This window comes from Salvelinus alpinus, chromosome 8, assembly GCF_045679555.1.
Source record: "Salvelinus alpinus chromosome 8, SLU_Salpinus.1, whole genome shotgun sequence".
In the NCBI taxonomy this organism is placed as follows: Eukaryota; Metazoa; Chordata; class Actinopteri; order Salmoniformes; family Salmonidae; genus Salvelinus; species Salvelinus alpinus.
The window spans coordinates 6,856,314-6,882,517 of record NC_092093.1 but is presented as its reverse complement, the minus strand read 5'-3'; the positions used below and the strand labels follow the sequence as shown (position 1 = coordinate 6,882,517).

General features: G+C 48.0%; 1 protein-coding gene and 1 long non-coding RNA gene across 9 annotated transcripts; one reads left to right on the top strand and one right to left on the bottom strand.

Annotated features, from left to right (window-relative positions):
* Positions 1-1,783: 1,783 nt before the first annotated feature.
* Positions 1,784-22,727, bottom strand: zc3h14 (zinc finger CCCH-type containing 14). Of its 8 annotated transcripts, none has more exons than XM_071412516.1 (18): positions 22,267-22,727; positions 21,547-21,589; positions 21,262-21,376; positions 21,068-21,108; positions 20,356-20,509; positions 19,705-20,077; positions 18,895-19,073; positions 18,554-18,654; positions 17,999-18,154; positions 12,157-12,237; positions 8,832-8,953; positions 7,514-7,698; positions 6,953-7,173; positions 4,613-4,745; positions 4,239-4,384; positions 3,805-3,884; positions 3,511-3,617; positions 1,784-2,465 (listed from the first exon to the last, which is right to left on the bottom strand). In XM_071412516.1, exons 1-18 carry the CDS (start codon positions 22,300-22,302, stop codon positions 2,462-2,464), a joined length of 2,277 nt encoding a protein of 758 aa, XP_071268617.1. In that variant the 5' UTR covers positions 22,303-22,727; the 3' UTR covers positions 1,784-2,461. The 8 variants fall into 8 exon arrangements, with proteins under 8 accessions (XP_071268617.1, XP_071268616.1, XP_071268614.1 ...); XM_071412515.1 differs by having other exon boundaries at positions 18,895-19,076; positions 19,705-20,080; positions 22,267-22,654; XM_071412513.1 differs by having other exon boundaries at positions 12,157-12,240; positions 18,895-19,076; positions 19,705-20,080; positions 22,267-22,653.
* Positions 22,728-22,968: 241 nt separating this feature from the next.
* Positions 22,969-24,444, top strand: LOC139582474 (uncharacterized). Its single transcript, XR_011676368.1, has 2 exons — positions 22,969-23,152; positions 23,935-24,444. It is a non-coding gene; the product is annotated as an uncharacterized lncRNA (long non-coding RNA).
* Positions 24,445-26,204: the final 1,760 nt, after the last annotated feature.

Genomic DNA, 26,204 nt, shown 5'->3' with positions numbered 1-26,204 from the left:
GGTTTCCATAGTAATGGTTTCCATATTATGCAATGGTGTACAATAGCTTAGAGTGGCAGTCTGAGATACACTACATTACCAAAAGTATGTGGACACCTGCTCATCCAACATCTCATTCCACAATCATGGGCATTCATTTGGAGTTGGTTCCCCCTCTTTGCAGCTAGAACAGCCTTATTCCCTCTTCTGGGAGGGATTTGCACCCATTAAGCCACAAGAGCATTACTGAGGTCGGGCACTAATGTTGGGTGATTAGGCCTGGCTCGCAGTCGGTGTTCCAATTCATCCCAAAGTTGTTCGACGGGGGTTGAGGTCAGGGCTCTGAGCAGGCCAGTCAAGTTCTTCAACACCGATCTCAACAAACCATTTCTGTATGGACCTCGCTTTGTGCACAGGGGCATTGTCATGCTGAAACAGGAAAGGACCTTCCCCCAAACTGTTGCAACAAAGTTGGAAGCACAGAATCGTCTAGAATGTCATTGTATGCTGTAGCGTTAAGATTTCCCTTCACCGGAACTAAGGGGCCTAGCCTGAACTATGAAAAATAGTCCCAGACCATTATTCCTCCACCAAACTTCACAGTTGGCACCATGCATTGGGGCAGGTAGCGTTCTCCTGGTATCTAACAAACCCAGATTTGTCCTTTGGACTGCCAGATGGTGAAGCGTGATTCATCACTCGAGTCCAATGGCGGCGAGGTTTACACCACTCCAGCTGACGCTTGGCATTGCGGACGGTGATCTTTGGCTTGTGTGCGGCTGCACGGCCATGGAAACCCATTTCATGAAGCTCCCGACAAACAGTTAATGTGCCGATGTTGCTTCCAGAGGCAGTTTGGAACTCAGTAGGGAGTGTTGCAACCGAGGACAGACGATTTTTACACGAAACTCACTTCAGCACACAGTGTTCCCGTTCTGTGAGCCGAATCCACTCATTTGAAGGGGTGTCCACATATATATATGTACACACACACACACAAAAAATACAAATGCAACAATTTAAGATTTTACTGACAGTTCATAGAAGGAAATCAGTTCATTGAAATAAATTCATTAGGACCTAATCTTTGGATTTCACATGACTGGGCAGAGGTGCAGCCATGGCCCACCCATTGGGGAACCAGGCTCCTCAGCACCCACCCATTGGGGAACCAGGCTCCTCAGCACCCACCCATTGGGGAACCAGGCTCCTCAGCACCCACCCATTGGGGAACCAGGCTCCTCAGCACCCACCCATTGGGGAACCAGGCTCCTCAGCACCCACCCATTGGGGAACCAGGCTCCTCAGCACCCACCCATTGGGGAACCAGGCTCCTCAGCACCCACCCATTGGGGAACCAGGCTCCTCAGCACCCACTCATTGGGGAACCAGGCTCCTCAGCACCCACCCATTGGGGAACCAGGCTCCTCAGCACCCACCCATTGGGGAACCAGGCTCCTCAGCACCCACCCCTCATCAGACGATCCCTTCGGAGCCTGGTTCCTCTCTAGGTTTCTTCCTAGGTTCCTGCCATCTAGGGAGTGTTTCCTAGCCACAGTGCTTCTACATCTGCATTGCTTGCTCTTTGAAGTATTTGGCTGGATTTCTATATAAAGCACTTTGTGACATCTGCTGATGTAAAAAGAGGCTTTACAAAATACATTTGATTGCTGTTCAGTGTGGAAACAGCAGGTCCAGACAGATCAAAGGGGTGGTACCCAGTCAGTCCAGCAGCGTAATGATCCGTCTCTCCCTCAACTGAGCCTGGGGACGAGGTTATGAAAATACACACACACCAGCAAACTTGACATGGGAGTATTTTAATATACTTTCAACATTATCAAAACAAAATATGCAGTACAACAACTTTACAAAACCCTGTAAGTTTTGTCTGGTTAAAAAAGAAAAAATGTCAGTTTCACAAAATGAAATAAAAACAAATAAAAGGACTGACCAGATCGTTGATAATTAAACCGTAAGAGAATAAAAGAATAACTGAACAGTATCATCATATCTTCTACAGGAAGGGATCAAAAACTAGATTCACGGGCAACACAAAATTCTAAAGAAATGTTCAGGGGGCCAGAACATAATAAAAATTGTAAATTTGTAAATTGTAAATTGACAGCAAGAACTGTAAATTGACAGCAAGAAGCCCAAACAGATATATTTGACTAAAACAATTACTTCAAACTTTGCTTACATTTGTATACAATCAAATCTCTCTATTATGCATGGGAATAGTTTGGAACACATTCCCAAAGTTAAAATTTCACTTGAAGCTGAAATGCTGGTGTTTTTACAGTCTTACGTCCAACAATAATAAACACTTTATTTTGCTCAGAAAACTTGGGGGCGGAGGGTTGGGGGGGCAAATAAAATCACCTGCGGGCCAAATTTAGCCCGCGGGCCACCAGTTGGGGAACCCTGTTCTATAGCTTCACATCATCTTGACTCGGTCAGTCTCAGGTACTCTTGTAGTTTAGCTAGGAAGATACAAGGAAAATAAAGAAGAGCATTAGGACCAAATAGGACACAGTTTTGAGATTGACAACGGAGATTGAAATGACGTCTCATGAAAGTTACTTGGACTAGAACAAAATACCAGTAAAAGATGTTGCATAACAAATGATAATGAAACGTGTTCGAACTTATAAAAACACACCACGGAAGTTATGAGAGGTAACGTTAAGTATGTAGAGTTTGTTCTGGGTAGGTAAGACTGGGATTGTGTAATGCTTGGTTACCTGCTCTGGGTAGGTAATACTAGGTAAGTAATGCTTGGTTACCTGCTCTGGGTAGGTAATACTAGGTATGTAATGCTTGGTTACCTGCTCTGGGTAGGTAATACTAGGTATGTAATGCTTGGTTACCTGCTCTGGGTAGGTAATACTAGGTATGTAATGCTTGGTTACCTGCTCTGGGTAGGTAATACTAGGTATGTAATGCTTGGTTACCTGTTCTGGGTAGGTAATACTAGGTATGTAATGCTTGGTTACCTGCTCTGGGTAGGTAATACTAGGTATGTAATGCTTGGTTACCTGCTCTGGGTAGGTAATACTAGGTATGTAATGCTTGGTTACCTGCTCTGGGTAGGTAATACTAGGTATGTAATGCTTGGTTACCTGCTCTGGGTAGGTAATACTAGGTATGTAATGCTTGGTTACCTGCTCTGGGTAGGTAATACTAGGTATGTAATGCTTGGTTACCTGTTCTGGGTAGGTAATACTAGGTATGTAATGCTTGGTTACCTGTTCTGGGTAGGTAATACTAGGTATGTAATGCTTGGTTACCTGCTCTGGGTAGGTAATACTAGGTATGTAATGCTTGGTTACCTGCTCTGGGTAGGTAATACTAGGTATGTAATGCTTGGTTACCTGCTCTGGGTAGGTAATACTAGGTAAGTAATGCTTGGTTACCTGCTCTGGGTAGGTAATACTAGGTATGTAATGCTTGGTTACCTGCTCTGGGTAGGTAATACTAGGTTACCTGCTCTGGGTAGGTAATACTAGGTAAGTAATGCTTGGTTACCTGCTCTGGGCCTTAGTCCACTTGAGGGCGTGTCTGGGAGGGACCGAGGCAGTGGGGTGGTAGAAGGTGCAGCCAGTACGTTTACACTGGGCTCCAAACCGACAAGGCTGACAGAGAAAAGAAAACGGTCATCAACATCATCTTGAAGTTATACAGCAACATTTTGATCAGCACTCAAAACATTCATTATTTCCTTACTAGTGCCTAATGAAAGATTTTTTATAACAGACAGCTCAAACAGGTATTTGAGGACAAACTCCTTTCAACCTCATGGTCCTAGAGTATTGTTCTGACCTTGGGGTGGTAGAAGAGACAGTCCATCTTCTTACACTCTGGGAAGAAACGGCAGACACTGCTGGTCTGGACTGGAGGTACTGTAATTAAACGAACACCAGTTAAAACACGGCTGTTAGATACAGACAAAGGTAGAAGACAACAAATAAAAAAGGTAACATCTCAACTGATATTTACATATTTAATAACATATACAAACATCCTAATCTAATGCTGCGCTCGTAAAATATATATCTTTTTTAACATTAGAATAGGAGTATGACAGCTGTACTTTGAGTTTATGGTTGACCCAGCTTGTTCGCGTTCAAATCGGTTCAAAGCAACCCGTTGCTTCCAGTTTACAAGTCGTATTTTCTGAGTTTCCCCACGTGTCATGAATGCAGCGTTACGTTCTAATCTACTGGGGGAGGGGCTTAAAAGGGGTGTGTCTGTACCTGGTCTGACTGGGGGGGCGTAGGGGGCAGGTCCTCTGCGGCTGACGTGAGTGAAGGGACAATCTGGCTTGGAACACTTGCCGTCAAACTTACAGTTAGGATGGACGAACAGGCATTTGTCCCCAAACTTACAGCTGGGGAAAGTTCTAGCCACAGAAAGAGAGAGGGGGACGGAGGAGGGAACAACATATTAGTCAAGTCAATAAAATTAAATACATTTATGTAGCTTTAGGGTTTAAAACGACCCAGAATTCCACAAAACAGACTAAAAACGCAGACATTGTTTTGATTTTCAAATTCACGGAGTGTCTATTGGTCTTTATTCAACATTCTAGAGGCTAAAGGGAAAAAGATTTGCATCAGGCTGTTCTTACTTGCACTGAGTGGTAGGGTGGTGGTAAACGCACTCATCTCCACTCTTACAGACGGGCCAGAACTTACACCTCTCCAGAACCTTCTGTCTCTTCACAGGACCCGCCTCCTCCTCCTCAGTCTCCATCCCTAACTCTGAAACCCGTGGAATGACATGATTAGAAGGATGACAGAGTTCAGATGAAGGACGGCTTTCCAGACCAGAAACGACTCCGTAGAAAGATATCCACCTAGCTCTCTGGGTGTTTCTTACAACAAAAAACATCCCAAACAAAAAGTTGACTCGTACCCTATCCAGCACAGTGTCAACGCTGGCTAGTGAGAACCTTGCTCAGCCCAAAGTCTCCTTGCCTCACCAGAATCTCTTTCCATTGAAAAATACAGATTTCTGTAGTTTGGTCGCTGACAGTAGTGACTGGTGAACATCCCCAGTCAGGTCACAGACTAGCCCAGAAAACTGGTCACTTAAGACAACGTTGAAATCCTAGAGGAGCTGTAGTGTAGTTGACAGAAAGTGTCAGTGTGACTGACTGGTGTGGTAGCCTCAGCTGTTAAACAGAGACAGCCAATCAGAACATCTGGTGTGGAAGCCTCAGCTGTTCTACAGAGACAGCCAATCAGAACAACATCTGGTGTGGAAGCCTCAGCTGTTAAACAGAGACAGCCAATCAGAACAACATCTGGTGTGGAAGCCTCAGCTGTTAAACAGAGACAGCCAATCAGAACAACATCTGGCGTGGAAGCCTCAGCTGTTAAACAGAGACAGCCAATCAGAACATCTGGTGTGGTAGCCTCAGCTGTTCTACAGAGACAGCCAATCAGAACAACATCTGGTGTGGAAGCCTCAGCTGTTAAACAGAGACAGCCAATCAGAACATCTGGTGTGGAAGCCTCAGCTGTTATACAGAGACAGCCAATCAGAACAACATCTGGTGTGGAAGCCTCAGCTGTTCTACAGAGACAGCCAATCAGAACAACATCTGGTGTGGAAGCCTCAGCTGTTAAACAGAGACAGCCAATCAGAACAACATCTGGTGTGGAAGCCTCAGCTGTTAAACAGAGACAGCCAATCAGAACAACATCTGGCGTGGAAGCCTCAGCTGTTAAACAGAGACAGCCAATCAGAACATCTGGTGTGGTAGCCTCAGCTGTTCTACAGAGACAGCCAATCAGAACAACATCTGGTGTGGAAGCCTCAGCTGTTAAACAGAGACAGCCAATCAGAACAACATCTGGTGTGGAAGCCTCAGCTGTTAAACAGAGACAGCCAATCAGAACATCTGGTGTGGAAGCCTCAGCTGTTATACAGAGACAGCCAATCAGAACAACATCTGGTGTGGTAGCCTCAGCTGTTAAACAGAGACAGCCAATCAGAACATCATCTGGTGTGGAAGCCTCAGCTGTTAAACAGAGACAGCCAATCAGAACATCATCTGGTGTGGAAGCCTCAGCTGTTATACAGAGACAGCCAATCAGAACAACATCTGGTGTGGAAGCCTCAGCTGTTAAACAGAGACAGCCAATCAGAACATCTGGTGTGGAAGCCTCAGCTGTTAAACAGAGACAGCCAATCAGAACAACATCTGGTGTGGAAGCCTCAGCTGTTATACAGAGACAGCCAATCAGAACATCATCTGGTGTGGAAGCCTCAGCTGTTAAACAGAGACAGCCAATCAGAACAACATCTGGTGTGGAAGCCTCAGCTGTTATACAGAGACAGCCAATCAGAACAACATCTGGTGTGGTAGCCTCAGCTGTTAAACAGAGACAGCCAATCAGAACAACATCTGGTGTGGAAGCCTCAGCTGTTAAACAGAGACAGCCAATCAGAACAACATCTGGTGTGGAAGCCTCAGCTGTTAAACAGAGACAGCCAATCAGAACAACATCTGGTGTGGAAGCCTCAGCTGTTCTACAGAGACAGCCAATCAGAACAACATCTGGTGTGGTAGCCTCAGCTGTTAAACAGAGACAGCCAATCAGAACAACATCTGGTGTGGTAGCCTCAGCTGTTAAACAGAGACAGCCAATCAGAACAACATCTGGTGTGGAAGCCTCAGCTGTTATACAGAGACAGCCAATCAGAACAACATCTGGTGTGGAAGCCTCAGCTGTTAAACAGAGACAGCCAATCAGAACAACATCTGGTGTGGTTATGATCAGTCACTAGTAATAACGATGAATCAAGTGCTGACCGGTCAAAGTGCTTAACCACTGAAAAAGCCTTCACAATTGTAATACCCGAGTGTCAAGGCTCACACCCTAATACTAATTACAGAAGCAAAAAACATCATGCATTTTATTTATAACCATTTTGCCAATAAATAAATCAATCCCTTTACCATCGGGGTATTGTGGTTCCCCCTGCAGTCTGTGGTGGATGCTGAGTTTGGGTTTTGTTCCGAGGTGGATGGAGGGGTCAGGCATGGTGGTCTTGGTTGGTTTAGGATAACTGTCGTCTGCCTCCATGTCACAGTCTCCTAGGTTACCCAGGGGGCTAGGAACCCCATCCAGAGTCACAATGAACTTAGGACTGGCTGATCCCGCGGCTTCAGCCTTCTCACTGCTAGGAGGGAGGCAGAGGAGGGAGGAAGGCAGAGGGAGGAGGAAGGCAGAGGGAGGAGGAAGGCAGAGGAGGGAGGAAGGCAGAGGAGGGAGGAAGGCAGAGGAGGGAGGAAGGCAGAGGAGGGAGGAAGGCAGAGGAGGGAGGAAGGAGGAGGAAGGGAGAGGAGGAGGAAGGGAAAGGAGAAAGGGAGACAGACAGACAAAAAGCATTATGACAATTTTGTTTACTTGGCTCACTGAAAACAAGCTATGCTGGAACCCTGCTGCTGCAACAACAACAACGTATAAAGAAAATATCTGAGCCAGCACACACGAAGAGGGTAGTCAGTATGATATACCTGGCTGGCTGCACCATGCGTGGAGTAGCTGGCTGGATCTCCTCCTTGACCATGGCTCCCAGCCTGCTCCTCATAGGCACTGTGGTCTCCTCCCGTCTACTCCTCATAGGAGGTGGCACTTCCTCCAGTCCACTCCTCATAGGAGGTGGCACCTCCTCTAACCCCAGCCTACTCGTCATAGGCACCTAACAGGACCACAGTGGAAAATAAGATATGCAGGTTGTGTTTATATAAAATTACAGTTGTTACTCTCTAGGAGATCACAATAGAGTGGTTACGTGTATCTTCATGTCTCAATCCATCTGCCTAGGTCTCACGAAAATACTTTGACCAACAAAACTAATATGACACCTCTATGAAAAGATGACTCACGAACACGAATGGTGTTCTCCATTTTGCTCTACGACCCTTACAAGTGTCACGGGACTCGTCTGAAGGTAACCACGGTACCGGTTTAAAAAAAATAATGAATTGAAGTAGTTTTGAGATCCCTCAAACAACTCTGGACCTCAAAGACAGTTCCACTGCGGGTTTACATTGTTCCCCTCATCAGGGCCAGATTTAGACCTGAGACACCAGGTGGGTGGTTCCCCCTCTCAGCAGGGCCTGATTTAGACCTGAGACACCAGGTGGGTGGTTCCCCCTCTCATCAGGGCCTGATTTAGACCTGGGACACCAGGTGGGTGGTTCCCCCTCTCATCAGGGCCTGATTTAGACCTGGGACACCAGGTGGGTGGTTCCCCCTCTCATCAGGGCCTGATTTAGACCTGAGACACCAAGTGTCTGCAATGAATAATCAGGTAGAAGAGAAAAACAGCAGGCTCCGGACCTCACAGGGTCAGAGTTGAATACCCCGGTCCTAGATTCAGGACAGACACTTCAAAACCTTATGATTTTTTCGGTCTATTTTGTTATTTTATTCATGTTATTCCATGCATTTCTCTGGTCTATAGTAGTAAAGGCCAAATTCTATAATTTTTCATATAATAAAGTAAAACAATTGTAAATGAGAACTTGTTCTCAACTGGCCTACCTGGTTAAATAAAGGTGAAATAAATACCTAAAGGGGTTCTAAAATACTAAATCAAAGAGCTAAATGATCCATGGTATGACCATCTTAAAACAATTCCATATGACCATCGTAAAACAATTCCACATGGCCACCTTAAAACAATTCCATATGTTAGCCTAGTAGAACCCCCCCTCCCCCCAATAGCTCAGATTTCAGTCTGTCTAAATGTATTTCCATGCTTACATGGAAAACATTTTTTATTTTGGGCTAAATGGATACAATTCATGTTATGTTCATCATCATCACCTTGTCCAGTTGTCCCAGTCTGCTCCGGACAGGAACCAGCTCCTCCTCCAGTTCAGGTCTCCTCACGATGAAGGAGCGTGTGTCAAATGGCTTCAGAACACTCCCCTCAGCCACCTCCAGAGCTACACAAGGATGATGTGAGAAAACCAATATTTTGTTAGTTAATCCTATACAAAGTCAGACGTGAAGGAGTTGGTCCTGAGTTAAACAGTCCTACTCTCCAGTGTGTTAGTAGCGGTGAGCGATTAACAAAAATGTAGGTAAATGTTTTTTTGTTTGTTATTAAAGACAACTAATTGACTGACGTCAGATACATTACTTGAATTCCATTTATTTGTTATTTTTGTGAGCCCAACGTGCCCGTTTTTCTAGAGAGAAATCAAATAATTAATGAGAAATCGAATAATTAATGAGAAATCAAATAATTAATGAGAGAAATCAAATCATTCATGAGAGAAATCAAATCATTCATGAGAGAAATCGAATAATTATTGAGAGAAATCGAATAATTAATGAGAAATCGAATAATTAATGAGAGAAATCGAATCAAGAACTATGTGGGACGCTGGGCCGAAGGTAGTTGTAGTTTTCACTTAGCAAATATTCAACCTAGTTCAGCGCAGAAACGTGGTCATTAACTACAATGACCATAATCCATTGTGCCGGTTCTTTCCAGCTCGGACCGAGATGGATACTCTGTTATGGCTGCTACTTTAAGTTAGATACACACAGACCGCATGAGAGAGGAATGTACACAACAGGGAGGGAGAGAGAGTTTTGAAAGTCTATTTTGAAGAACTAGTGAAATTATTTCGTCAGACAGCATGTTTAGGCTAGGCTAAATAGGATGACTGAAGACAGTCCCGTATGGGGAGCAGGGAGAGAACAGACAGTACCGTATGGGGAGCAGGGAGAGAACGTTGTCTGGCTGGCTGATACTTCCCGAGGAGAAACGAGAAGAATTTAAGGATGAAAAATAATAAAGTAACGCGAGAGAAATTAAATATACACAAATGAAATTATTTTATTATTTCATAGTAATTAATTATTTTTCTATTGATGTCGTCTATCCAATGTGGACCTGGACAGAGACAATGTAATATTTTGGCAAATGAATGTATATTTTTTGGCTTCTCCATTAAAAAGCTCTGAAATTCATTATGAAATAAAGACTATTTTATTTTATAGAAACCCATAATTTTTTTGATTTATTTTCTAATTGAACCGACCTCAAAAAGCACTAATCACGCAGCGTTGGACAGAACAGTCCTCCATCCACACACAACACCTCATGACAAAGCAAAAACAGGTTTACGTAAAAAAAAAAAAAATGTATTCAAATAGAAATAGCTTATTTACATAAGTATTCAGACCCTATGTAAATGAGACTCGAAATTGGGCCCAGGTGCATCCGGTTTCCATTGCACAGTTGACAGTGTAAGTCAGAGCAAACTCCAAGGCATGAGTTTCGAAGGAATTGTCCTTAGAGCTCCCAGACAGGATTGTGTCGAGGCACAGATCTGGGGAAGGGTACCAAAACATTTCTGCAGCATTGAAGGTCCCCAAGAACACAGTGGTCTCCATCATTCTTAAATGGAAGAAGTTTGGAACCAACAAGACTCTTCCTAGGTGGCCGCCCGGCCAAACTGAGCAATGGGGGAGAAGGGCCTTGGTCAGGGAGGTGACCAAGAATCTGATGGTCACTTTGACAAAGCTCCAGAGTTCCTCTGTGGAGATGGGAGAACGTTCCAGAAAGAAAAACCATCTCTGCAGCACTCCACCAATCAGGCCTTTATGGTCCAGACGAAAGTCACCTCAGTAAAAGGTATATGACAGCCCACTTGGAGTCTGCCAAAAGGCACCTAAAGGATTCAGACCATGAGAAACAAGATTCTCTGATCTGGTGAAACCAAGATTGAACTCTTTGGCCTGAATGCCAAGCGTCACGTCTGGAGGAAACCTGGCACCGCTCATCACCTGGCCAATACCATCCCTACGGTGAAGCATGGTGGTGGCAGCATCATGCTATGGGGATGTTTTTCAGCTGCAGGGACTGAGAGACTAGTCAGGATCGAGGGAAAGATGAACGGAGCAAAGTACAGAGAGATCATTGATGAAAACCTGCTCCAGAGGGCAAAGATTCACCTTCCACAAGACTATGACCCTAAGCACACAGCAAAGACAACGCAGGAGTGGCTTCAGGACAAGTTTCTGAATGTCTGAGTTGCCAAGCCAGAGCCAGAGCCCGGACCTGAACCCAGACGTGAACCCGATCGAACGTCTCTGGAGAGACCTGAAAATAGCTGTGCAGCGACGCTCCCCATCCAACCTGACAGAGCTTGAGAGGATCTGCAGAGAAGAATGGGAGAAACTCCCCAAATACAGGTGTGCCAAGCTTGTAGCGTCATACCCAAGAAGACTCAAGGCTGTAATCACTGCCAAAGGTGCATCAACAAAGTACTGAGTAAAGGGTCTGAATACATATGTAAATGTGATATGTTTACAGACTTTCTAAAAATCAGTTTTTGCTTTGTCATTATGGGGTATTGTGTGTAGATTGATGAGGGGAAAAAAACAATTTAATACATTTTAGAATAAGGCTGTAACGTAACAACATGTGGAAAAAAGTGAAGGGGTCTGAATACTGACAATAAAAGGCCACTAAAAGTTGAGGGAGAAATTGGCATGCTGACTGCAGGAATATCTACAAGAGCTGTTAGCAGAGAATTTAATGTTCATTTCTCTACCATAAGCAAACCGGCACATTTTAGAGTGGCCTTTTATTGTCCCCAGTACAAGGTGCACTTGTGTAATGATCATGCTGTTTAATCAGCTTGCCAGGTGGATGGATTATCTTGGCAAACAATAAATGTTCATTAACAGGGATGTAAACAAATTTGTGCACAACATTTGAGAAATAATATTTTCATTCGTATCGTAACATTTCTGGGATCTTTTATTTCAGCTCATGAAACATGGGACCAACACTTTCCATGTTGTGGCAACATTTTTATATTTTAGTTCAGTGCATTCCAGACTCAGACATTGCGCGTTCTGATATTTCAAAAAATGTCTTTATTTTGAAGGATTTGTGTGTATTGTTTTGTTCGGTATTACTGCTGATGGAGCTATATAGAAACATCAGCATTTCACTGCACCTGCGATAACATCTGCAAAATACGTGTGTACGCCACTAATAACATTTTATTTGATAATATCAGAGAGCCGACCCAGACCCGTGACATGATTTCGAAATTCTGGATCCGAACCCACTGGAGCCTTGGTGGATCCATAAAGACTTCTAGTTAGGATGTGACAGACTCACCTAAATAGTCACTGTGCTGTGCGCTCATGTTGTCTTCTGGCACGTCTAACTGCAGCCGAGAGGCCAGGGACCGAGACTGAACTACTGGGAGAGACCAGTACAGTTATAGTCAGGACAATTAATATTGATTATTGCATTGTTGGATTTGGAGCTTGCAAAAAAAAAAGGCATTTCACTGTAATAGTGCACGTGACACTGAAACAACATTTATGCTCCTTCTGCAATGAGAAGCCATGGGCCCAATTCCAATTCTAGACCCTATGCGGAGAGCTGAGTGGATATGAAAAGTGTACTCAATATAGAAGTAGCTACACCTTGCTCTCTGATAGGCTAGGTGGAGGTTACACAATATTGCTTATAGCAATCAAATCCAATTTTAGTTGCCACATGCGCCAATTACAACAGGTGAAAAACAGTGAAATGCTTACTTACAAGCCCTTAAACAACAATGCAGTTAAGAAAAAATAAGTGTTAAGTAAAAAATAAAACAAATAATTAAAGAGCAACAGTAAAATAACAGTAGCGAGGCTATATACAGGGGCTACTGGTACAGAGTCAATGTGCGAGGGCACCGGTTCGTCGAGGTAATTGAGGTTATATGTACATGTAGATAGAGTTAGGCCAGTAACTTTCGGTTACTGGCCCATCGTTCTAACTACTAGGCTACCTGCCGCTACTTTTCCTGTTTGCTTATGGCCTTCTACAGCTCATTGAGTGCGGTCTTAATGCCAGCATCGGTTTGTGGTGGTAAATAGACAACTACGAAAAATATAGATAAAAACTCTTGGTAAATAATGTGGTCTAAAGCTTATCATGAAATACTCTACCTCAGGCAAGCAAAACCTAGAGACTTCCTTACTACTAGATTTCGTGAACCAGCTGTTGTTTACAAATATACACAAACCGCCACCCCTCGTCTTACCGGAGGCAGCTGTTCTATCTTGCCAATGCAGCGTAAACTCAGCCAGGTGTATACTACTCATGTCATCGTTCAGCAACGACTCGAATGAAACATAAGATATTAAAGTTATTAATGTCCCGTTGGTAGGATATTTGTGATCGTAGCTTTATTTTGTTATCCAATGATTGTACGTTGGCTAATAGGACCGATGGTAATGGCAGATTACCCACTTACAAGGCCTTACAAGGCACCCCAAAACCTACGTCCCCGATATCTCCGTCTCTTTCTCATGCGAATCACAGGAGTTTGGGTCTTGTCAGGTGTCGGAAGTAAATCCTTCGGGTCTGATTCGTTAAAGAAAAAATTCTTTGTCCAGTACGAGGTGAGTAATCGCTGTCCTGATACCTGATATCTAGAAGCTCTTTTCGGTCATATATAACAGTTACAGAAAAATTATGTACAAAATAACTTACGAATAACACACAATAGCACAATAAAAACAGCAGCAATCTCCTCCGGCGCCATTGAACATATCTCTCAGATCTCCACAAGTACATAGGGATAATTTGGGATTGTGCCTTGGAGTCTGATTTACCTAGCTGCCTGGGGGTCCTACCTGGGGTGCTGTGGCTCTTACCTAGCTGCCTGGGGGTCCTACCTGGGGTGCTGGGGCTCTTACCTAGCTGCCTGGGGGTCCTACCTGGGGTGCTGTGGCTCTTACCTAGCTGCCTGGGGGTCCTACCTGGGGTGCTGGGGCTCTTACCTAGCTGCCTGGGGGTCCTACCTGGGGTGCTGTGGCTCTTACCTAGCTGCCTGGGGTGCTGTGGCTCTTACCTAGCTGCCTGGGGGGCTGAGGCTCTTACCTAGCTGCCTGGGGGGCTGAGGCTCTTACCTAGCTGCCTGGGGGGCTGAGGCTCTTACCTAGTTGCCTGGGGGGCTGAGGCTCTTACCTAGCTGCCTGGGGGGCTGAGGCTCTGAGGGGGTGTAAGACTGCCCCCTGGGGCTCTTACCTAGCTGCCTGGGGGGCTGAGGCTCTTACCTAGCTGCCTGGGGGGCTGAGGCTCTGAGGGGGTGTAAGACTGCCCCCTGGGGCTCTTACCTAGCTGCCTGGGGTGCTGAGGCTCTTACCTAGCTGCCTGGGGTGCTGTGGCTCTTACCTAGCTGCCTGGGGGGGGGGGGGGGGCTGGGCTGTGGCTCTTACCTAGCTGCCTGGGGTGCTGTGGCTCTTACCTAGCTGCCTGGGGGGGGGGGGGGGGGGCTGTGGCTCTTACCTAGCTGCCGGGGGGGGCTGTGGCTCTTTTACCTAGCTGCCTGGGGGGGCTGTGGCTCTTACCTAGCTGCCTGGGGGGGCTGTGGCTCTTACCTAGCTGCCTGGGGGGGCTGTGGCTCTTACCTAGCTGCCTGGGGGGGCTGTGGCTCTTACCTAGCTGCCTGGGGGGGGCTGTGGCTCTTACCTAGCTGCCTGGGGGGGCTGTGGCTCTTACCTAGCTGCCTGGGGGGGCTGTGGCTCTTACCTAGCTGCCTGGGGGGGCTGTGGCTCTTACCTAGCTGCCTGGGGGGGCTGTGGCTCTTACCTAGCTGCCTGGGGGGGCTGTGGCTCTTACCTAGCTGCCTGGGGGGGCTGTGGCTCTTACCTAGCTGCCTGGGGGGGCTGTGGCTCTTACCTAGCTGCCTGGGGGGGCTGTGGCTCTTACCTAGCTGCCTGGGGGGGGCTGTGGCTCTTACCTAGCTGCCTGGGGGGGGCTGTGGCTCTTACCTAGCTGCCTGGGGGGGCTGTGGCTCTTACCTAGCTGCCTGGGGGGGCTGTGGCTCTTACCTAGCTGCCTGGGGGTCTGTGGCTCTTACCTAGCTGCCTGGGGGTCTGTGGCTCTACCTAGCTGCCTGGGGGTCTGTGGCTCTTACCTAGCTGCCTGGGGGTCTGTGGCTCTTACCTAGCTGCCTGGGGGTCTGTGGCTCTTACCTAGCTGCCTGGGGGTCTGTGGCTCTTACCTAGCTGCCTGGGGGTCTGTGGCTCTTACCTAGCTGCCTGGGGGTCTGTGGCTCTTACCTAGCTGCCTGGGGGTCTGTGGCTCTTACCTAGCTGCCTGGGGGTCTGTGGCTCTTACCTAGCTGCCTGGGGGGGCTGTGGCTCTTACCTAGCTGCCTGGGGGGGCTGTGGCTCTTACCTAGCTGCCTGGGGGGGCTGTGGCTCTTACCTAGCTGCCTGGGGGGGCTGTGGCTCTTACCTAGCTGCCTGGGGGGGCTGTGGCTCTTCCCTAGCTGCCTGGGGGGGCTGTGGCTCTTACCTAGCTGCCGGGGGGGCTGTGGCTCTTACCTAGCTGCCGGGGGGGGCTGTGGCTCTTACCTAGCTGCCGGGGGGGGCTGTGGCTCTTACCTAGCTGCCGGGGGGGGCTGTGGCTCTTACCTAGCTGCCGGGGGGGGCTGTGGCTCTTACCTGAGCTGCCGGGGGGGGCTGTGGCTCTTACCTAGCTGCCGGGGGGGGCTGTGGCTCTTACCTAGCTGCCGGGGGGGGGGGGGGGGCTGTGGCTCTTACCTAGCTGCCGGGGGGGGCTGTGGCTCTTACCTAGCTGCCTGGGGGGGCTGTGGCTCTTACCTAGCTGCCTGGGGGGGCTGTGGCTCTTACCTAGCTGCCTGGGGGGGCTGTGGCTCTTACCTAGCTGCCGGGGGGGGCTGTGGCTCTTACCTAGCTGCCGGGGGGGGGGGGGGGGGCTGTGGCTCTTACCTAGCTGCCGGGGGGGGGGGGGGGCTGTGGCTCTTACCTAGCTGCCTGGGGGGCTGTGGCTCTTACCTAGCTGCCTGGGGGGCTGTGGCTCTTACCTAGCTGCCTGGGGGGCTGTGGCTCTTACCTAGCTGCCTGGGGGGCTGTGGCTCTTACCTAGCTGCCTGGGGGGGCTGTGGCTCTTACCTAGCTGCCTGGGGGGGCTGTGGCTCTTACCTAGCTGCCTGGGGGGGCTGTGGCTCTTACCTAGCTGCCTGGGGGGGCTGTGGCTCTTACCTAGCTGCCTGGGGGGGGCTGTGGCTCTTACCTAGCTGCCGGGGGGGCTGTGGCTCTTACCTAGCTGCCGGGGGGGGGGGGCTGTGGCTCTTACCTAGCTGCCGGGGGGGGGGGCTGTGGCTCTTACCTAGCTGCCGGGGGGGGTCTGTGGCTCTTACCTAGCTGCCTGGGGGTCTGTGGCTCTTACCTAGCTGCCTGGGGGTCTGTGGCTCTTACCTAGCTGCCTGGGGGTCTGTGGCTCTTACCTAGCTGCCTGGGGGTCTGTGGCTCTTACCTAGCTGCCTGGGGGTCTGTGGCTCTTACCTAGCTGCCGGGGGGGGCTGTGGCTCTTACCTAGCTGCCTGGGGGGGCTGTGGCTCTTACCTAGCTGCCGGGGGGGGGCTGTGGCTCTTACCTAGCTGCCGGGGGGGGGGCTGTGGCTCTTACCTAGCTGCCGGGGGGGGGGCTGTGGCTCTTACCTAGCTGCCGGGGGGGGGGCTGTGGCTCTTACCTAGCTGCCGGGGGGGGCTGTGGCTCTTACCTAGCTGCCTGGGGGGGCTGTGGCTCTTACCTAGCTGCCTGGGGGGGCTGTGGCTCTTCTAGCTGCCTGGGGGGCTGTGGCTCTTACCTAGCTGCCTGGGGGGGCTGTGGCTCTTACCTAGCTGCCTGGGGGGGCTGTGGCTCTTACCTAGCTGCCGGGGGGGGGGGGGGGCTGTGGCTCTTACCTAGCTGCCGGGGGGGGGGGGGGGGCTGTGGCTCTTACCTAGCTGCCTGGGGGGGCTGTGGCTCTTACCTAGCTGCCTGGGGGTCTGTGGCTCTTACCTAGCTGCCTGGGGGGGCTGTGGCTCTTACCTAGCTGCCTGGGGGGGCTGTGGCTCTTACCTAGCTGCCTGGGGGGGCTGTGGCTCTTACCTAGCTGCCTGGGGGGGCTGTGGCTCTTACCTAGCTGCCTGGGGGGGCTGTGGCTCTTACCTAGCTGCCTGGGGGGGCTGTGGCTCTTACCTAGCTGCCTGGGGGGGCTGTGGCTCTTACCTAGCTGCCTGGGGGGGCTGTGGCTCTTACCTAGCTGCCTGGGGGGGCTGTGGCTCTTACCTAGCTGCCTGGGGGGGCTGTGGCTCTTACCTAGCTGCCGGGGGGGCTGTGGCTCTTACCTAGCTGCCGGGGGGGCGGGCTGTGGCTCTTACCTAGCTGCCGGGGGGGGGGCTGTGGCTCTTACCTAGCTGCCGGGGGGGGTCTGTGGCTCTTACCTAGCTGCCTGGGGGGGTCTGTGGCTCTTACCTAGCTGCCTGGGGGTCTGTGGCTCTTACCTAGCTGCCTGGGGGTCTGTGGCTCTTACCTAGCTGCCTGGGGGTCTGTGGCTCTTACCTAGCTGCCTGGGGGTCTGTGGCTCTTACCTAGCTGCCTGGGGGTCTGTGGCTCTTACCTAGCTGCCTGGGGGTCTGTGGCTCTTACCTAGCTGCCGGGGGGGGGGCTGTGGCTCTTACCTAGCTGCCGGGGGGGGGGGCTGTGGCTCTTACCTAGCTGCCGGGGGGGGGGCTGTGGCTCTTACCTAGCTGCCGGGGGGGGGGGCTGTGGCTCTTACCTAGCTGCCGGGGGGGGGGCTGTGGCTCTTACCTAGCTGCCGGGGGGGGGTCTGTGGCTCTTACCTAGCTGCCTGGGGGGCTGTGGCTCTTACCTAGCTGCCTGGGGGGCTGTGGCTCTTACCTAGCTGCCTGGGGGGCTGTGGCTCTTACCTAGCTGCCTGGGGGGCTGTGGCTCTTACCTAGCTGCCTGGGGGGCTGAGGCTCTTACCTAGCTGCCTGGGGGGCTGAGGCTCTTACCTAGCTGCCTGGGGGGCTGAGGCTCTTACCTAGCTGCCTGGGGGGCTGTGGCTCTTACCTAGCTGCCTGGGGGGCTGTGGCTCTTACCTAGCTGCCTGGGGGGCTGTGGCTCTGAGGGGGTGTAAGACTGCCCCCTGGGGCTCTTACCTAGCTGCCTGGGGGGCTGAGGCTCTGAGGGGGTGTAAGACTGCCCCCTGGGGACCAGGCCGTGGAGGTGCTCCTGAACCAGCTGGATGGCTGCGTTCATCTCGTCAGCGGTTGAACGCGTCCTGGGCGCGACCGGAACCGTCTGTCTCTGTGGTACTGGGAAACACAGGTTCAATTATCATTAGTTTAGACACACATGATAACATACGTACACATGGACAGTATGGTCCTGAGGGCACACACTGGGAAACACAGGTTCAATTAGTTCCTTGGACAGTATGTTTTCATTAGTTTAGACACACATGATAACATACGTACTATACACACACGTACACATGGATTTTGTGTTGTAGATATGTGGTAGTGGAGTATGGTCCTGAGGGCACACACTGGGAAACACAGGTTCAATTAGTTCCTTCGACAGTATGTTTTCATTAGTTTAGTCAGTAATAGGTGTCACGATAAACAGGACGACACATTACAGGTGATAATTTTCTAATAGTCAGATGTATTCTTGGTTTAAGGCAGATTGACAGAGTGTGAGGGGAAACGTACTAGGTGGGTAGGCTGCAGTCTTGTTGATAGAGATCTGGGCCTCAGACATAGCCCTCAGTAGCAGGTTCTTGTTGGCTTGTTTGGCCGGGGGCAGGGAGGGTCTAGAAACGCACCGAGACATGGGTCAATACACAGACAACCCCCTGGGGGTACCAACATACCAGTAATGTGAAAGGAGGGACGTTGAAAACAGTTCTGCTGCTGTTCTAAGATGTTCACTTTAACTAACTGGAATCAAGAGTTGCTAGTCAACACAACAAGAAGCAAAACACACAGAGTAGATGAACATGTGGAAAGGAGAGTAACAGAGGTAGAGGGATAGTGGGTGTGCGTTCCCTTACTTGCGTTCTGGTTTGGAAGGCAGGGACACTCTGCTGGACAGGTTCTTGACCCCGTATCCTTCATCTTCCTCATCATCATCCTCCTCCTCATCACTGTCTCGACCCCCGTCTGCTGCCTGGTTCACCCGCACCACGGAGCTCACCACCGGGGCTTTGCGCTTCCTCGAAGCCTCCTCCTGCTGCTGGAGACAACAAGAACAGAGATGGTTGGCGACAGACACGGGATAAGCCGTACTGACTGGCGACAGACACGGGATAAGCCGTACTGACTGGCGACAGACCCGGGATAAGCCGTACTGACTGGCGACAGACACGGGATAAGCCGTACTGACTGGCGACAGACACGGGATAAGCCGTACTGACTGGCGACAGACACGGGATAAGCCGTACTGACTGGCGACAGACACGGGATAGGCCGTACTGACTGGCGACAGACACGGGATAAGCCGTACTGACTGGCGACAGACACGGGATAAGCCGTACTGACTGGCGACAGACACGGGATAAGCCGTACTGACTGGCGACAGACACGGGATAAGCCGTACTGACTGGCGACAGACACGGGATAAGCCGTACTGACTGGCGACAGACACGGGATAAGCCGTACTGACTGGCGACAGTTTGATCCTTACATTCCTTTAAGTAATCAGAGATCTCATTGGTTGGAATGATTAAAGTAATACGGTGGTTTCACCAATCTAAATCACTTCTTGATCTCTGATTATGTCAAGAAAATGAGGAAGGATGCATTTTTGTTGTATTGGAGCAAGGCCCTTGACTTAATAAAGGTCATAAGTAAACAATCTGTACCCTGCTGCTGCCTCCCTCTCTGTATGTCCTGCTGTCTCTGCTGCTCCTACTGTCCAGGTGATAGCTGCTGTGCTGCTGCCTGCTGTGAGACCCCGAGGACCCCTCTGAGGACCTATAGGCGTCCGCCGACCTGCCTGTCCCCGAGGAGGACCTGCCCTGGGGTGGCCTGTAGATCTGAGCTGATGCCCGCCCTCCTCCGGAGGTGGATCCACGCAGGCGACCTGGGAGGACGCCCATGTCCACGGGGTCCTCGCCGATGAGGTCATCGTCTAGCTCGGGCTTGATGTCGATGACGGCCTCAGAGGAGGGAGGGTCCATCAGGGGCTTGACCGCGGAGGTGAGGCGGGACAAGGAGGTTTTGTCTGAGGAGACCCTTCTGGACAGAATGACAGTGATGTTAGTGTGTGTGAGTATGAGCTGGGCTGTTTCACCCTGTTTGGTTGCAATAAAATGCCGAAGCTTCACGTCAATTAATTGATCCACATGTAGGTGTTGAGGTCTCGTCTGAGGAGCTACTTCTGAATTAAATAAATGTGTTAAGGGTGTGTTGCATATGATCCAAGCCAACCTGAACCGTGCTGATTTCAGTGAACATGGCATGGCCTTTCTTTTCAATATATAGCTAATCAATGTTTGAAAATCAACCCTTACCTGTGCTCATGGGCGGAGCTTGACACACGGGCCTCTGTCCTATCAGAGCGTGAGCTGGACACCGCAAGGCCCTTTGACTCCTCCCCCTTCCACTCACTCTTCCCTGACGAGGTGCCAGTGTCGGAGTACAGCTGAGGCCTCAGGGACGCGGGTTCTTGATACACACAGAGAGATTTTAAATTTAGCTATACAAGGGTAGAGATAGAATACTGTCAATGCCAGCTCTACAACATAATCAAATAGCTAGACTACTTTATGCTATAGTGTTGTAACGTTCCTAGCCTTGATAAGACTGTTTACAATCCTTTCTTAGGGGTTGTTTGTTCCACTAGGGTGGGAATCTAGTGGCGCAGCAGGCTCCCGAGTGGTGCAGTGGTCTAAAGCACTGCATCTCAGTGCAAAGGGCGCCACTACAGTCCCTGGTTCGAATCTAGGCTGTATAACATCCGGTCGTGATTGGGAGTCCCATAGGGCGGCGCACAATTGGCCCTGCGTCGTCCGGGTTTGGCCGGTGTAGGCAGTCATTGTAAATAAGAATTTGTTCTTAACCGACTTGCCTAGTTAAATAAAGGTTAAATAAATATAGGGTGATATACTCTGTTCAATACTGTATATTTTGACTTTTCAGCTAGGGAGCTGGTACTCCTTTGTGGTCACTGGAACTTAGCCACTGACCTCAGCTTCTCCAGGACTCCATGTAACCTGAACTTACCTACAGCCACAGACCTCAGCTTCTCCAGGACTCCATGTAACCTGTAACAACAACACACCATACTTAGAACCATTGAAATAGAAAATACAAAGTTACACCCAAACAATCCTCTCAAGACACTTGCTGTAGCTGCCAAACAGCAAGATGATGACTTTAGAGTTTCTGGGACCAGGCCTAGCTGGTTGCATACGTACCAGACAGTAAACTTGATGGTATTGTTGCCGAGGAAGAGGGACAGGTCATCAGACATCTGCTGTGAAGTCTTCTTGTTGGCCACCATCACCATGATATAGTCTGGTAACTCTTCGTCTGGGGGAAGAGAGAACAATCAGAAGAACGTATTATATTCTAGAACCCTCGGTAGAAGGTCAACATCCATAGAAATATTATAATTGTATTTTTATATATATATTTCTAATGTCAACAGCAGTCAGATTAATTGCTGCAGATCAGAAGCTGATGTCAATATTCACACTTACCAACATAGGCACCGAGTTCTTGAAGCTTTCCCTTGATAGCAGCCTGGAAGAAAATAACAATATATTGTCAATTGCTAGCCTTGGGCCAGAAAACAACTTAGCTACGAGGTACCAGTACCGGTTGAAAAGGTAAAGCAGCAATCAGCAGTAGAAACAGTAACAGTTTATATTCCCCACCTCTGTTTGGGTAATAAACTTAAATATTAAATTCAGCCATAGCTGAACCAGTATATGTGCGTTAGAAACCCAATTTACGGCCAGAAAACTCCGATTCAAACTCCCATTCTACACACTCCCGATGTTGGGTCCCAAAGCTACAGTTCTGCAAGAGTTAATGTCAAAATGTGTTCGTTACTCACCCAATATGGAGTTTTGCAGAGCAACTAACCTTAGCTATCATTATTTACCACCGTTACCTCCGGTATGTAGTTAGCTAACGTTACTTCTAAACAAAAAGTCAAAATAAAAATATACAAAATACCTATTCGGCACCTCAGAGCTGTTGTGGACTTCCAACATGTGAGTTGCAGTACTGGGTGCCTAATAGGCATATTTCTGGGTTGCTTGTAAATTTGTACAAATTCTCTCAAAGGTTAGCTAGCTAGCTACCGTCACTTGAGCTAATAGCAAGGTAGCACCGTTAGCTAGCTAGCTAGCTAGCGTTAGCTACGCTAACTAGATAGTTAATAAGACAAATAGTTAGCATCGAAATGACCTCACCCGTATTTTCTTGCTTATCTCTGTGCCGATCTCCATGTTTGCGTGTGCTGTACCTAATACACTAAGAGTCGTTATTAATATAAAAAAGTAGGTTATTCACTAAACCAACATGTCCTGCCTACAAAAACACTAACGCCACTGAATGTTAAACGCTAATGCTAGCAAACACATTCGCAATGCAATGTGGGATGGTGGAGTCTCCGGTAGCAAGAGGCGGGGCACAGCCCAACCGACTGTTTTGTCAGCTTTCTTTTATTGTGGGTGAAAAAAAATACAATAATGAGCTACCATTACTTAGGCTTCATTTTATCCCTAAATCACTCGCGATATTATTTTCATTTGTTTGCTCTGCTCTGCTCTCTATCCCGAGGAGGAAGTCCCGTTCTCATTATACATCAGTGAGGAAGACCATTAATGTCCGGAATTCATTTAGCCATTCATTGTAGTCATTGTGATCTATAGACTTGCTATATCTCGAGTTTTATCGTGTTCATTAACTGGTGACATTCGTGGATTACTCATATTAATGAAGTCCGATTTAATTAACAAATATTATAGTCCGTTGATAACAGTTTATAAATCGGGCTGTGTTGGCAAAATCACTATATCTCATCGAGCCGAGCTGGGTGAGGTTGCCGGTTTGTCACAGTTCAGAAACGTCCAGCTACGTCTAAAGAGCCCCAGAGTTGAGGTGTCATAATACCCATAAAACCTAGCGGTCAAACAGATATGGTTACAGTCGTTTTTCTACCATTCATTTTTCCAACAGGGGATTTTAGAAACACTTAAAATAAGGTCTTTGTGTCGGGTAGTCTTACCCTGGCATGACGTTTTGATAACCATGCAAATCTCTCTCGGACAACCATGCAAATCTCTCTCAGACAAGGTGACTTTTATCAATATATTCGGCTCTGTTTACTCTCAGGTTCAAGAATACCAGTTAGCTTTAAAGTAGACATTGCGCATATCCCAGCAAGCTCCTGCACGTCATCTCTAGCTGACACCTTCCCTAACAGGAATTGTGTCAATTTAAAACTTGCACATGATAGTTCACAGTATTGTCCATTTAAAGACATACAGTATAGCCAATGTATTAATTACTACGTTTAGCTAACATTAGATAGTTAATCCAGAGAGATTCATACCTTTGCCTCGATTTGGCAGTCTCATCCCGATCATCATGGCATTTGTAGTTCTTTATGATAGCCACGTTAGTGTAACAGTATAACTTTAAACCGTCCCCTCGCCCCGACCCGGGCGCGAACCAGTGACCCTCTGCACACATCAACAACAGTCACCCACGAAGCGTCGTTACCCATCGCTCTGCAACATCGCTCCACAAAAGCCGCGGCCCTTGCAGAGCAAGGGGAAACACTACTTGTAGGTTTCAGAGCAAGTGACGTAACTGATTGAAACGCTAGTAGCGCGTACCCGCTAACTAGCTAGCCATTTCACATCCGTTACATTAGCAGCTAATTAGCGTTTAATTTTGGGGGGATAAATAGAGCCGAATATATTAATAAAAGTCACCATGTCCTAGAGAGATTTGCATGGTTATCAAAACGTCACGCCAGGGAAAGCCATTTATTTTTAATAGTTATTATTTTTTAATTAATTATATATTTTTAATTATTTGTATTTTACCCTCTTTTTCTCCCCAATTTTTAGATCTTGTCTCATCGCTGCAACTCCCCAACGGGCTCGGGAGAGGCGAAGGTCGAGTCATGCATCCTCTGGGCTCAGGAGAGGCGAAGGTCGAGTCATGCATCCTCCGGGCTCAGGAGAGGCGAAGGTCGAGTCATGCATCCTCCGGGCTCGGGAGAGGCGAAGGTCGAGTCATGCATCCTCCGGGCTCGGGAGAGGCGAAGGTCGAGTCATGCATCCTCCAAAACAAAGCTCCTTAACACCCGCCCGCTTAACTCAGAAGCCAGCTGCACCAATGTGTCGGAGGAAACACTGTTCAACTGACTACCGAAGTCAGCCTGCAGGCGCCCGGACTGCCACAAGGAGTCGCTAGAGTGCGATGAGCCAAGTTTTATGCAGATTTTAGGATATTAGCATGAATTATCTGTCACAAATGTGATGGAAACCTAGCTAGTGATATCCTTCACCACCATCATTTTATGAACGATATCTCAAACCAGTCATGACTATTCAATAAAACAATACATAATTTAAGTTTCTTTCAAGCAAATTTCTTCGTTACATTATTGTATAACTAGCAGAGGACTTGTAGTTAAGGTTGCAGTATTTATTAAGTTTAGCAATGAGGGTGAAAACTAGCATAGTTCAGCTAGCCAGCTAGTTTAGGGTTGTCACTAGTTACCACAGCCACAAAGTCAAAATGGACTATATTTTAGAAATCCATGAAAACAAAAAGGTTAGGCATAAGGTTAGCAGTGTGTTTAGGTTTTAAAATCAGATTTTAAGAAGATACATTGTAGAAATAGGTGGAGTAGCGATAATTATGACTTTGTGGCTGCGGTAACTAGTGAAGACTAGTTTAGCCAGGGAAAACTGGGGGAAATGAGCTCGGGCCTAGTGTGGATGTGCACCAACTAGGCTAATTCAGGAGATGGATTGTAGTTTTTAGGTCCTGATATCAGGAGTTTGCGGCGAAAAGTTTGATTGAACAATTTAGAGACTAACCATAAACAATTTAGAGACTAACCAGGTTTCCATCCAACCTTTTTATGCGAGTAGAGTAGAAAATGTAATAACATTCTTGATGTAAACAGAACATTTTGTCGGTAAACTTTCCAAATGTCGACAAAACAAAATACGTTAGAAGAGGTGGGATCTTTTAGTGACGGTAAAATGAATTATGGGAGAAGTGACGGCGGAAATGCATTAATGCTCAAACGTTGATATAATAACCATCATATTGAAGTAAACCTCGAGTCACACGATGACATGTTGTGTAGTCTTCCCACTGCGACTCTTCGGGAAAACATGCAGTTTATTAGGCTACAGATTAAATAAATGGTGGTGAAAATAAAAGGTTTGATCTTGATGCTCCTTTCCAATAAATATCGGGGGTCTTATCTTGGTTACATGATAATCGATGCTTGGCTGCCGTTTCACAATTAAAAATAATCTAGCTCTTTTGTCCATAATAATAACGTCATCATGTAGGCTAGACGTGTTCTTCTTTAGCCAACCGCCCGCAGATAGCGCTGTTGGCTAGAGCGCATGTGCCAATACCAGAGTGGGCTCACTCGTTATATTAGCTGGAGTGGTATTTACACGTTTACATTGTAGTCATTTAGCAGATGCTCTAATCCAGAGCGATTTACAGGACCAATTAGGGTTAAGTGCCTTGCTCAAGGGCACATCTACAGATTTTTCACCTAGTCGGCTCATATGTCTCCTGGAGTGAATGGTGATACTTTAGTGCAGGAAGATCAACGATTTACATCCAGGAGAAAAGCATGTATTTAACCATTAACTGATAGCAAGCGGATTAATACCAGTACATCACAGGACTACTGCTAAGAGCTGGGATGATAAACCGAAAATTATCGACTCCAACCATACCAATCACTTATGGGCAGGCATTTTACTGATATAGTTCGTTACGATAAGTAGCCTATACTAGAGAAATGTGAAGTTTGAAATGAAATAGGTTTGCTAATATGGGTGATTTGTTAAGGGGAGAATTGATGCCTACAACCATCAAACCAGTAGAAGCAGTTTAAAGGATAATAAATAAAAACTGGGGTCCACATTGATGTTATAAACTTATACTTCTATTTATAATTTTCAAAATAAAAGGTTTGATCTTGATGCTCCTTTCCAATAAATATCGGGGGTCTTATCTTGGTTACATGATAATCGATGCTTGGCTGCCGTTTCACAATTAAAAATAATCTAGCTCTTTTGTCCATAATAATAACGTCATCATGTAGGCTAGACGTGTTCTTCTTTAGCCAACCGCC

Coding starts and splice junctions, on each gene's coding strand:
- zc3h14 (XM_071412509.1), bottom strand. CDS start 22,302: ATGGAGATCGGCACAGAGATAAGCAAGAAAATACGG. Junction 21,377..21,546: donor AGAACTCGGTGCCTATGTTG/GTAAGTGTGAAT, acceptor CTCTTCCCCCAG/ACGAAGAGTTACCAGACTAT. Junction 20,510..21,067: donor GCTGAGGTCTGTGGCTGTAG/GTAAGTTCAGGT, acceptor GTGTGTATCAAG/AACCCGCGTCCCTGAGGCCT.